The sequence below is a fragment of the Mixophyes fleayi genome, chromosome 1, assembly GCF_038048845.1.
Source record: "Mixophyes fleayi isolate aMixFle1 chromosome 1, aMixFle1.hap1, whole genome shotgun sequence".
Lineage (NCBI taxonomy): Eukaryota > Metazoa > Chordata > Amphibia > Anura > Limnodynastidae > Mixophyes > Mixophyes fleayi.
Genome location: NC_134402.1, coordinates 437,130,879 through 437,144,252, shown reverse-complemented (window position 1 = coordinate 437,144,252; position 13,374 = coordinate 437,130,879). Strand labels below are relative to the sequence as shown.

At 39.3% G+C, this 13,374-nt stretch overlaps 1 protein-coding gene across 5 annotated transcripts in view; it reads right to left on the bottom strand.

Moving 5' to 3' along the window:
* Positions 1-13,374, bottom strand: part of PDZD2 (PDZ domain containing 2) — a 216,374-nt gene that overhangs the window by 23,836 nt on the left and 179,164 nt on the right. For all 5 annotated transcript variants that reach the window (XM_075184731.1, XM_075184741.1, XM_075184750.1 and 2 more), the window contains exons 19-20: positions 8,317-11,467; positions 5,581-5,698 (exon numbers count right to left, since the gene is read on the bottom strand). In XM_075184731.1, the coding sequence (XP_075040832.1) occupies positions 5,581-5,698; positions 8,317-11,467 (3,269 nt within the window). The remainder of the gene's footprint in view (positions 1-5,580; positions 5,699-8,316; positions 11,468-13,374) is intronic.

Below are 13,374 nucleotides of genomic sequence, written 5' to 3'. Positions count from 1 at the left end.
CATTTCCTATGTGTTTTACTTCTTAAACACTTCTTCCAACTGGTCACAGTACCCAAATAACAAGTTGATCTAACATAAAATAGTTTACACAGATTTATAAAAATGAATTTATATAGGTTTGTTAAAGTTATTAGTAGTTATTTTATCTAATGCAACTTACATTTAGGGATTTGTGGTTCTTTAACTGGGTAGCATGACATTACATTTTCAGTAAATAGTTTGGAAAACTAATCCCTGCCAGGTCTTTACACTCCTCTCAGCAAAGCCAAACCTGTGAAATGTGAAACTGAGGTTCTGAGACGGAACCTCAAATATGTCCTTTTAGCTCATGCCAGACAGGCATCCTACTGGTCCAAACCATAAACGTATCACATCTCTCAACCCAGACCTTCTACTGGCTGCCCTACTCCTGACTCTGCTCCAGTCTTTGAGTGTACTTGCTGATGCCAACCAGGCTGCCTATGAGAGAGAGCTATATGCCCAATACCAGTTACTGCAATTCATTAAGAAAGATCCTCCCTCCCCCTTTCCCCGCCCTCTCTAGCTGTGCATTGAGCTTACTGAGTTACTGTGCTTACTGTTTACTGTACTGTGCTGTCTCACCTTGTATTGTAATTCGTTTTGTCCCTGTACGGCGCCACAGACACCTTGTGGCGCCCTATAAATAAAAATTAATAATAATAATAAAAATCAAAATAAGTAAAATAATAAATAAAAAAATATTACTTCTGAATTAGCAGTGAATTGTACTGCTTAGGTGAGCTGTCTGGTTAAGACAGTAATAAAAAAATAACCACTTGAGTAAACCATACTTCATTCGTAAAATTAAGGTACCACTCATTAAAACGCTATGGAATGAGGAATGCTCAAGCATGGTAAATATATACACACATACAATATCATATAGGTATAACTAAACTTACTTTTCGAAAGAATTAAATGAGTTACCATGAAAAATACAAATCATACTTACCTTGGATGAGCGGAATGTATGGATTTATAGATGACACGGACGATGGTTCCCCATTGTTTACTACTTGGCCAATTGTATGTGAACACTCAAACATCACATTCATATGTGCTTGTTCCAAAACCATTGGAAATTAATATGGAGTTGATTCCCCTTTGTGTCATAAGAGCCCCCACTCCACTCATTGACAGTGTTGTGCAATCTGCGATACCTCTGCGGACCTCGTCACTTTACGTACCTGCTAAAAGCAGGAAGACAATGGGCCTTGTCCCTACCTTGTTGGTAGAAGAATGAAGTGTGTATGTAGTTCAGCAGCCTGAGGAACTCTCCAATGGAAACTGTGACTAAAGCTTCATTAGGGTAGGTATGTTCAATAGGCTTGGTATGCAGTGAACACAATGGAAATGGTTTCATAATAGTGCTGCAATCCTTCTTTTCTCTTTCTCTCTTTGCTTCAATAACCTTCTACTTGGCAATTGTTCAATGTGATTTTGTCTTTATACTGTAAAAATCCCTAATAAAATATGTTTAAAAAAAATAAAATAAAATAAAGCTGTAATTGAGTGTGTTCTGAACAATAAAGTCTGTTTGTGCTTTTTAATCAACTGTTTTCCTAAGTGATTTGAAATCGCTTTGGGTGTGCCAGGCTGATGCGTAAGGCTGCGTCCGGGCAAACCATCCAGCTGGCAAAGTAAAAGAGTATCGATTGACGAAGTATCTTCACACCATACAAAACAAAAGTTTTAGCTTTAGGTGGAGGTATCCTGTAACTGATTTAGAGTGAAAAGTAAACTAAGGAAGGTTGTACTACCGCACCAACCAGAGGATTATGACCCAGTACATATCGTCGTATCAGTAGGGATGAAAGTAGTATTTTACTCCCTTTAATAATTTATTAGTAGTTTTATGATTTCATAACTGGGGTGCAACCTACAACTCAAATATAATGTATTTGCAAATGGAAAAGAACAGGAGTTTTTAGCTCGGTGCACTAAGAATCCCCAATTAATATTTATAATCACATAAACCATCCACTTAAAACATAACTTTTATTTAATATAGTTAAAAGCAAAATATAAAAAAAAGATATCATCTAATAAACAAAATCAGAAATAAAATAGCTGGGTGCACTGGATGCTAATACCTATATACTCAACTTATGGAGTTTATGGTTAGGAGGCTGTACTAGTGTAGTTAATATGCAGGCTGTAGTATTAGATTAGTGGTCAGCTCTCTATCACTAATATAGTTGTATACAAGACTAACACTATAATAAGGAGACAAAAGTCTGGAAATATATCTCTGTCCCGTCTTAAGTGATTATTGCACCACGGACCTGGGAACTGAATTAACACCAAATGGTTGATATTCAGTCTGCCTCATAATAAATTAGATTGAAATTGCAATAAGATTGATGTCTAAATAGCGCAGTCACAATATATGAAAGCAAATTATGGGTAGTGTCTTGCTAACTGCCTCCTAGGCTCCCCACTATCTCTGAACTTATGGGAGCAATCCTGCATTAACCAACCCCTCCATATCAGCAAAGAATCAAGTGCACCCAGCGGTAAGTCAGGAGAGCTTAGTGTGATAAAGTCCGAGTGCCAGGCTTCCTTGGTCTGATTTTCTGGTCAAATTCTGTAATCGATAGTGTTTTATAGAGATAATAATGGTCTGAGCACATGCTGAAAAAAAAGAGGATGTCTAATCTATTAAGCAAAACTCGGCGTAGGATGTTGCTTGGTTTGTGATCTTCTGCAGTCGTAGTGAAGCTTCTGCGGACCAGAATCCAGCAGTCTATGATAATTTGACATCCAAAGTGTAGGGATAGAAGGGGCTTTGTCCTGCGTGGTAGGGAAATGGTTCTGTACAAATGCACAGTCAACACCAGAGATATTTATTCCATCTTGACTTATGACAATAACGCTGACAGGTGAATAATTATAAGTAACCACAAATATACACTTGTGCAAATTCTCTAAAAAGCTGGTGGACACTTCTGTACATCTTCTTCTATGGAGGCAAACTACACCTCCCCAAGTACCCCTATGTAAGTGGGTTTCACAACAGTAAGAAAGAGGAGCAATCAGTCGGATAAATGTGATCTAGCCTGCCCTCACTATTCCAGCAAAATAGGTAGTTTGTACGACGACTGACTATTCAATAGATCCGTTGCTGATTCCGTCCATCCAGAAGCTGCGTTCACCGTTTAGAAACTGAGTAGGAGTTGGAAGATGGTGTGCCTAACTAGCTAGAGTTCTAAAACCTCTTTAATAACTATTGAATGTTGTAGAAATGATTGTATCAAACACCACAAACAGCCCCAATACAGGATAGACTCAGTTGGTAAGACCGATCTCAAAAAATAAATGAAAAATCCATAAGCCCATTAAACATGGATGGCTCAAGGAATCCAAGCATTGGTTCCTTTTGACCTTGGAAAAGCCACTTTGTGCTCTAGGGGACAAAGTTTATTCTGTTTTGCTTAACGGAGCAGAAAAACTGCCAACAATTTGCTGCCCTTCATTGTATAAAGTACTCGGTCATCCAAAAGGAAAATATTAAAAGTAAAAACATTTTTTCAATGCGTACACTGTGCCTCTCACAATTATTTGCACATTAACAAATACCAGAACTATGAAATCTTTTGGCAGCTTCTCTCAAGATCAACAGATTTCTTACAATACAAGAGTGGCCAAATACATTGTGAAATATCTTACCACCCAGATATCTCCCGATAACTTGTGTCAACTAAAGAAGTAAATCCTACATATGGGGTAGCAAAAAAAAAAAAAAAAAAAAGACAAAACACACAAAACTATATATTAATCTAATCTGGAAAAATCAATTTGAAAGTTTTCTCTAAAGACGCTAAAATTATGCAAAGTAAACTGAAGATGCCCCGAACCACAAGTATGCATGATAATATTTATATTAGTGTAAGGGGGAACAACTATACAGCAGCGTAGACAAGTATTTGGTTTCACAGTCTACTTCCTGTGTGGTACATTTCCAAGCACTTATTAACAGATGTAATATTATTTTCATCAGGATAGATTGTACAAAGGGGAACAGGAAAGTCCTGGCACGGTGTGTCCCCTTCTGCCTGCATGTGAAAGGCCACAATGCAATGTCCCAAACGTATATTAACATTTTATTTCCCAAAAAGCATTGCAGGAAAAGATTTCTCTCTGCAACTATCACTTCCCGAGTCTGATTATTAGAATGTCATAGTTGTCGTCTATGGAGAACGTCTTATCATGGCTGTATGCGCCTTCTACGCTAGGGATGTCACCTGTCTGGTTTTGGTTCCTAACGAATTTACGACCTGAGCTCCTCACCTCGCACTCAAAGTGCCCTGAGCTTGGTCTGTCGGTGAATCTCAGATGCAGACTGACACCTCTCAGACTGTCTTCACCCAGATAACAGAGAATCACTGACAGTAAAGATCCAGGAAGTGGGATACTAATCCAGGGTGGTCAGCCAGTGGCACCAAGACGGCAAAATTGAATTACCGTTGTGGAAAAGGCACACATCAAACAAACGAGTTTTGTTCATTTGAATAATGGCACCATGTTTGTGTAGTATATTATTCATAACTCCCCCCTTGCCCCCCCCCCCAAAAAAAATAGCTTAGAAGCGGAATAAAGCTCACAGGTAGAAAATATGTTGGTGTTGGCAACTATTGCTGTCTCTTGGTCTTGACACTGTTTGACTTTCATTTGTGCCAGTGGCAACACTATTGTGTAGTACGGGTGATCACTCACAAAGGCTCCTATACGAACGTACAACAGTGTAAATACTCTTTGTGACGTCAGATGACTGCTTTGCCCAAATGCACCCAGTTTAATGTGTAAGCGAATACATTTACGCTGGGGGTGAAGGAGGTGTATTTAGGAAGAAGTTCCCTGCATCAGAGGTTTTGTTTCCCCACAAATCGATAATGATTTTTCCACCACTTTGAGGTGGTGGGGATTGGGTCTCATCTCTATGCTCTAAATGAGACGCGTTTTACAGCTTCCAATTGGCGCATTTCAAGGCTGACCACCAAGGTAATAAAAACATTTAACCCCCCAAAAGTGATACATTAAAGAAGAAACCCAGATGTCCCTTCGCTCTTAATTTAAGACATAATTGGAGGCAAGCCAGGCAGTAATTTGGGGAAAACTGTTGGAGTTCCTAAAGGGTTAGTAGGTTGGGACTTTAAAGTAATGTTTAACTCTTTCCTCCATGCTAACGATGGATCCGCAAACCCACACAGCTTGGCACAGAGTGGTATTTGGGTGCAGTGCCAAGGACGGGGAATGGAGTGCGCACATTAAATGTGATTGGTGGACAATCACAAGCGCAAGTTGACACAGTCACCCAGTCCCTATTTGATTAAACAAAGAACAGTCTAAAAACGACAAGATACAGATGATACCAGGCAAAAAATACAGACACATATGAAAATAATAAGATTAGCAACTCAATAAAAACTATTTTTTCAGTCTTGAGATTATTTTAACCTTCGGAGCTCATGGAGAAAACTTTGGAGAGAACGTTTTGCAATAAATGATTTCAAACCTCACTGTGAGACTTGGTACGTGTAACAAATATGTGTAACTCACCTCGACTTGGGCTTTGGCTTCTTGGATCAGGGTGATGATATCTGATTTGGATGCTACAGAAATCAAAACAGTCTGCAGCTTTTGCTGGTCCCTGGTGGAGACGATCAGCTGATCCAAGCTAAACATAAACAGATCATTAGACCAAGCGACAGGTTGGCAACAATACGGCGAGATATTTTCTAACTCGCATCTCGTACGTGTTTACCTGGATCGTTTCTCAGCGAACGACTTTGATTTATGTTTTGGAAAACCAGACAAAAACAGAAATATCTAGTGAAAATGTGCAATATGATTTTAATTAAAAAGTTACCAACTGAAAATATATTAATCACAATCCATATGAAGATTATTTAGACCGGTCTGCGAGTCTCTTAAAATATTTTTTTGAACTTATTTTAGTGTTTGCTGACCCAAGAATATTTGGACAAATTCTTTAATTTAACAATGATCACTATTATTTTTATAGGGGTGTTATACTTTGATGGATACCAACACTCAAAAGCAGTGATGGGCAAACTTTTTCAGGGACGGGCCAAATAAAAAAGAAAAACTTTAGGCGGGCCAATATAATTTATTAAAAAACTCAAATATCGAAATATATAATACAAATGTTTTGAATGGGACGGGAGGGTGTTATATAGCAGTGTTACCTCTATAAGTGCAGCGATCGTACAGACACAGCACTTATTTCAGCAGCTTGTTGCAGGTCCGTCTTTCTGGTGAGCCACTAACTGACAACACAGCAGCCAATCGAAATCTGCCTTAGTATATGGCCCAGCCCATCTCTTCTCACATGACTTTCAGCCATTAGGGGGCGGGCAGGTGTTTGAGTGATTGACATACAAAGTGTACTTTTAGGAAGGAGAATGAAGTGTAATGGAGGAAATAGCTGGGAAGGCATAAAAATGAAGGTTCTGACACACAGGGTCGGCCCTAATAATTTTATGCGTATACTAATTACATTTTTTAAAATATTGGTGGGCCGGTTAGAACCTCTAAGTGGGCCGGATCTGGCCCGCGGGCCATAGTTTGCCCCCATCACTGCTCTAGAGCGTATCCCTGTTTTCTATTGCAAACCTCATGAGAGTGGCTTGCTGTGGCAGAGAGGTAGTGGTATATACAGACCCAAGCTATCTCCGTGTTATGGGAGTCCATCATGGAGTTTAGGCATATGCCAGCCCAGAAGTCACTCTTAAAGCCACATTAACAGAACAGCTTCCAGAATGCTGGAACATCTGAAAAAACCCATATCTACCGACCAACAAGGACTTCATAATTCCTGACAGTCACGAGGGGCCTAATCTACTGGAAAATGAGAATGGTCTGGTGAGGAATGGGCGTGGTCTGAGAAGACCGGAGGCTAAATTGTCCCGATTTTTTAAGTTGGGTTGTATGAGAACCAAGAGAGAGAAGTGTTTCATGGTAAGCAGTCATGAGTGGCCCTTGAAAGTTCCTTCTACTTATTTTCTCCTCCCATCTATATTAATGTTTAAGAAGAAAGTACTGCTACCTGCAGCGTGGGAGAGGTGTGGTCAGATGCAGGTGGTGGGGACGAACGGACAAGAACGACATTTTTGTTTTAGCGATACACTCCCTTGGCTGTCAACATATTATATTCTCAGAGACTGTTGTTCTGAACTATTAACAATAAACCATCTATTACATATAGCCTGGAATACAGATTAACCATAACCAAACCACCTACACCTTGATTTCCCCTAGATTTAAAGAAATATTGATGTATGTGTTTTTTCTTACACAGCTATAGGGGTAGAATGTATTACAGCGACTTTCGTTGGCTACAGAACACAATGCTTATTTAAAGGGAAATTTGCTGACACACTAGCGGTCAGTGAAACAGAGGCCAATTGTACGATTACACAGTGCCTTTTATTTAACAGAGATCTGCTGGTTAGCAAATAAATAGATTTGCATTCAACACATTTTTCTACCAGGGAATAACCCCGACTCACACAATAGAAATGTGAATAAGAAATGTGTAAATGACATTAAAATGTAAAGAATATGAAGAGTAATACAGAAGTTCTCTAGAGGGGTCAGGATGCAAATCAAATCAGAACAATCAGACATTTGCTTTCACTGTCTAATAGTCACCCAGCAGATAAAAGCCAATTACTGGTTGTAAACCATACAGAACTAAACCATTAACAATCACACTCAATTTATTAAGAAGTAAAAAAATACCAAGTAGTAAAAACTAGATTTAAATGTAAACAAGGATATGACATTGAAAAAAAACCTCTATAAAACTCACTCTAAACTTTTTTTTTTTAACCAATCGACCCCATCCCGCACCCCAAATTGTGTTTGGGGAATATCACTGTAGTGCCAGCGGACACATTGGTCATTGTGCATGACTTTCTAATAAACGGGAATTTGCAGAAAAGAGACAGCTGTAGTAAGTGATTTAATGAAGTTTCTACTACTATATACCTTTGGATATCTAAATGAAAGTTTAATGTCAGCAGACCACTTTTAATGCAGACTCAACACTTCAATTAGTGCAGAGAGAACAGGAAACGAGGTTATGCGAGTTTGGCTGCAGATCAACCTGGTTTAATGATTCTGGTCCACCTGCAGCAACAAATCAAGTGTATAACTGCTAAATTCATACTTACGGAGAATATTCAGTTGTCCTTATAATAACAATGCTCAGACAAATAGGATGGTCATTCATGCCAAATTATTTATTATACAAATAAACCAATTTCTTACCTGACTGACCAGGATCTCCTGCTGAGTTCCCCATCCTGTATTGTCTCGCCATCGTACAATGACCCAAGTGTACCACCGCTACTGTCCTTCGAACTTAGCCGAGACCCATTCTGAGTAGACAAACTGCCGGCGGCGGGTGATGTTCTTGGTGCCATCTCAAGCTCTGTTTTACAATGTGGGGCTTTTGGTTCTACAGAGAAGTCCTCGCTGCACAGCTTGTCGAGATCCGGCATGCTCAACGCTCTTAGTTCCCGCAGCTTAGATCGAGACAACGATGGTCGTATGTGGCTTGGAGACGCCCTGTTTTTCCTGACCTGTACCCCTTGTACAGGGCTCTCATTTTTTTCAACCCTAGTTGACTCATCTATCGGTTGCTCCTGTATTGGATCCACTGGCATTTTTTCAACACAAGTTAAGGCCGCACTCGATGGAGATTTTTTTATTTGTGTCGCTAAGAACATTTCACTTTGGTTGTCACAACAGGAGCTCAAACTGCGCCTCAAAATCTTTGTACTCTCATGGGGTTGTGTATGTGAGGGTATGGAACCGGACGATCTTCGACTTAAGGGAGGTTTGCATGAAAAAGGGGTGTTATTTATTTCAATCACCTTCATTACGGTTTTGTCAAAATTTGCCAGATTTTCAAACGACTTAATCCTCTGCTTGACGGTCAGAGAAGAAGAAGCCTCATGTGACAAGTTAAGTTCATAATAATAATTTCTTTTAATAGTCCTTAACACGTCATTCCTTATGGAGCTTTTATCATTGGCAACTTGATTCTCTTCAGCTGCTTTCGGAAAATCTTGAGTAATATAGTCATCCATACTTTGATCCGACACTGGTGAAAGAAGACGATCATCCATCGGACTTCCCTTTCCGCGCATTCCGTCATGGTTTGTGATATTGGGAAGCTGTGTCGGCATGGAATAAGTTCTGGTCACCGATTTAGACCCACTAGGCGGCTTCTCGGCAAGATTAGTGTCTTGTTTGGGTTTGGCAGGTTTAAAAACAATAGCAAAGTTGTCGTGGCGGGATATATCGGTTTTTTTTTTGTTGTCCATTTTTAAGGAGGTGTGGTTTGCAGGTAACAAAGAAGGAGATAGCTTTACTTCCATAAATGTCCGCTGAATGTCGTGGTTGTCCACTTGTTCTTCATGGACCGTGAAAGAAGCCACATACTGATTGTCGTTTTTGGTTGCCGTGAGGCTTCTAGAAAGCCCATTTAGGCTTCCTTTTGATTTGCTATCTGTGGCTGTATCATATTTTCTATAAGCCGAAACAGTGGTGTCTATTTCCTGGTTCATCGTAACAGGGATTGTATCCCCATTCTCAAACTTTTTATCGAAACCAACACTAACCGGGTTTGCGGAGCACCTCTCCTCTTGGCCGCCTTCGTGTGGACATTTCTTGGTTCCATTGAAAATTAATTTCTCATTACTAAAATTACTAGACTTGGTACATACATTACTAGTTGAATCCACTTTATTTGAAGATAGTACTGTTTTGTGTTTTTGTTCATACTCGTGAGTTTTCAAACTTCCGGTACCCAGTTCACTTGCAGAAGATGAGCCATCTGTTATGGTGGACCTCTTATGAAGAAGTTTAGGAGATGGCTGTGGGGATGATTTTCTATAGTTATGAATTTCAACCTTACTAGTATTTGGTTTAGCTACATCAGAGCTTGTCCTGTTTTTGCTTTTAATAATAAGACCTTTCAACTTTGGCCCTGGCTTGGGTATCTGAGCACTAAGCAATTCAAGGTTGCTGCTCAGTGACCTCTTGCTGTCATTATGTAGTTTTGTAAATGCGTCATTTACCTTGTATTTATCTACAATAGAGCTTTTCATTGCTAAACTTTTTAATGCCTTTGTTTCTGTTTTACCTTGCACATTTTTCTCATCTGATGTAGAGGTTTGGTTACTACTTTTGCTTGTACTTATAGATTTAATGGCACTGATTGGCTCTTTAGAACCACTAATAGTTCTTCCGTTGAGGTTAACGTCAAATGATTGACTGTCACAATCACCGTGTTTATCACTGGCATTCAAACAGATTGAGGAACCAATATCAACAGAATCACCGCTCAAAGGCACCGTTACTCTCGAAGTATCACTTGTAATCACATCCTCCTTCACATGATCTTCTGTAATTAAGGCACGTTCATCATGAAGTTCCTGAGAATCTTTCTTAAGTAACACTGAGGACATGTCTAAGAGTGTCTTGTCTGTCTTTTTTCCAACAATGCCTTTGTCTTCTAAAACTGGACACTGACTGAAGTTCTGTAGACTGTTCAGACAAGAGGAACTTAACTTCACTTGTTTGGGTTCACTGTTAAACTGTATCGGAGGATAAAAATGGGATGTCCTCTGCATTTCAATATCATCTTTTTTGCTAGAGCAACAGATTTCAATTTGTTCATCCTCAGAGTCTGTAGCGGCCTGAGTTTCGGACGCAAAAGATTGATTCTGAAGCGATGAGATCATATCACTTGTGGAATCCGAAGGGATTTCCAATAGAGATTCACTGTCCGAATCCTCTGCTGCTCCATACATACAATTTGAAAGATCAACAGAGCTGCTTTCAAATGGTTCGGACAGAGAGAACTCATCAGTAGCCAGGGTGCTAAAGTTCCTACAGTAATTACTCAAGCTGCTTTTATTAACAGCAATTGTATTGTTGATAGAAATGGAGTCCAGAACGGAAAAGGCCAAGAGGTTACCCCTATCCTCTGCTTGGCTGGATGTGTCTGTGGAGATCTTTGGTGGTTCAAGTGTAGCGACATCACGTTTAGCAGAAGTTGCTTGTTCGGAGATCATACTAGTTTCCATGTTCTCAGCTCGATTTAACTCACCAGTTGGTACAGGAGCAGATCCACAGTGCTGGAACTCTTGAATAAAGTCATCAATGTTGGTAACAGAACTCCCATCACAGTGGCCAGGTAAAGAGCAATATTTGGGTAGCAGTGTTTCCTCCTTGGTGGCAGTTGTAGAAAGAGAAGACGCAGACCCAATCATTGAAAAATCATTCCCCGTATCACATTCTTGAGAGTGGTTATTGCACTGTAAAGTCTCCATTAGCCTTTCCTCTTGTTGATCATGTCTGGTTGCGTCTGATCCAGATGCCATGATAATATGGGACAGTCTATCAACAGCTGTAACAAAAACACAAATAAGTATAAGTAATAAAATCCTACTCTAGAACAGCCCCCCAGTCACAATGCCTAATAAATAGAAAATGTGATGACTCTACAGCTCACCTGCTGGTCATCAATAGTACTGCAGTGTTTTATTATTTTCTTTATTACAAATGGTATGTAATCCTGATACAAATATGTGAGCTAATGTACATTGTGTGATACATTAAACTCATTCTACTTCATCTCCAACAATCTGTTCATGAATTGGTCTTTAGCACCACTGTTGTTACACAGTACAGCCATTTGGTTTGCTAGTAACAGAATAGTTTGTTATGGCACATACAGGAACCTTTCTCTGTAATGACAGTAGTATACAAATTTTAGACTGATGATATCGTAACATTCTCAGCATGTTACAAGCCAGAGCATAGGTGACAAAAGGCTTATCTTAATGATTGGTTCCAAGGCTCTATTGAAAGGTTCCAGATACCACTGCTGAACGGATACTGTATGTCCCGGAATAAAATACCTATTTGTATAACATTACTTTACTAATACTAAGGTTTAGTGCTGCTTCCCATTTATGGAATTTCCTACCACATCCAATCAGATGCTTCCACCAGCTTTTAAATCTTTAGACACTTTCTGAAAACCCATCTCTTTACTAGAGACTGCGCTAGTCACACTGGTACACCATCATTCAGTAGGCCTCATTTAGTAACATTGCATGCAAGTGCAGCAACCAATCAGCAATTAGCTTTCAGCTAGAGCAAATTTGAGAATGAAAGCAAGCTTCTGACTGGTTGACACAGTTAAGTGTCAATTTTGCAAGTGAACACTAAGTTAGTAGAGATGAGCTGTAGTGTGTATTAGTAATGGTAAAGTATTTGAAGAACATAGTATAGTATTTTTAAAATAAATGGTACCGGGTAATTTCACAAGGACAAGGTTTAATTCTCTAATAGCTTGTTTTATGCTTCTGGGGTGACAAGCCTGATGGATCTTAGTTATGGCGAAATTGCTCATAGAGCAGTAGTAATATTTGACTACTACTGGAACTATTTTATGAAGAAGCAACAGCAATTCCAAAGACAACACAACACTTCTCAACTCTTTAACAATGTGATTATTCCACCACGGAAAGAAAAAGAAAGTTGGAAAATCAGAATTCCAACCACACAAATCTATTATTTGATTTGTTTGTTGGAACCAAGTTTTTCAGTCTCTACTGAAGACCAGCACTGAATACTGAAGTAGTGTTCCAAACATTTCATTCTGTGATTTGATGAGCCAAAGGCAATTCAGTTTGGTGTTATACTGAAAATACCATAACAGCTCATTTCGAGACATTGCAGGTAATGTTAAGTGTGGATTTAATGAAACCAGATGAGCAGATCTTTGGAGAAGAATAATTCACAAACAGAACATAGCTGAGGTCTAATACGCGGCAGTAGAAGTTTAGTCTACAAGCAGATCGCGTGTCCCTACAGAATTCCGTCTCTCTCTATTTTATGAGGCACGAAAGGCATTTGGAAACTGGGCAAGACTTTTCTCCAGATGGTTTGTGATGAGTAGATAAATGAGGAGCACCTATAGAAAATGTAATCATGGGGCAAATCACTAATGATTAATCTGCCCTGGAAGTGGAATTAAATACAGTTGTACTAATCACAATACAAGTCTGACTTTTCCATTGCAGTACTGTTGGATATCAGGGAACAGCTGGTAAAATGTTACCTGACCACAATCTAATCCCCCACCCTAGCAAGGTATAGTGGTTAATGGATCACCAAGACCCACTAATCAGCATACAGTTTTCCAATAGCAGTAAAAAAAAAAACATGAAAGAACAAGCAAAGATAAAACAAAACCAACTTGCCCAACATAATTGTTATTTAAATAAAGGCCAATGCATACACACA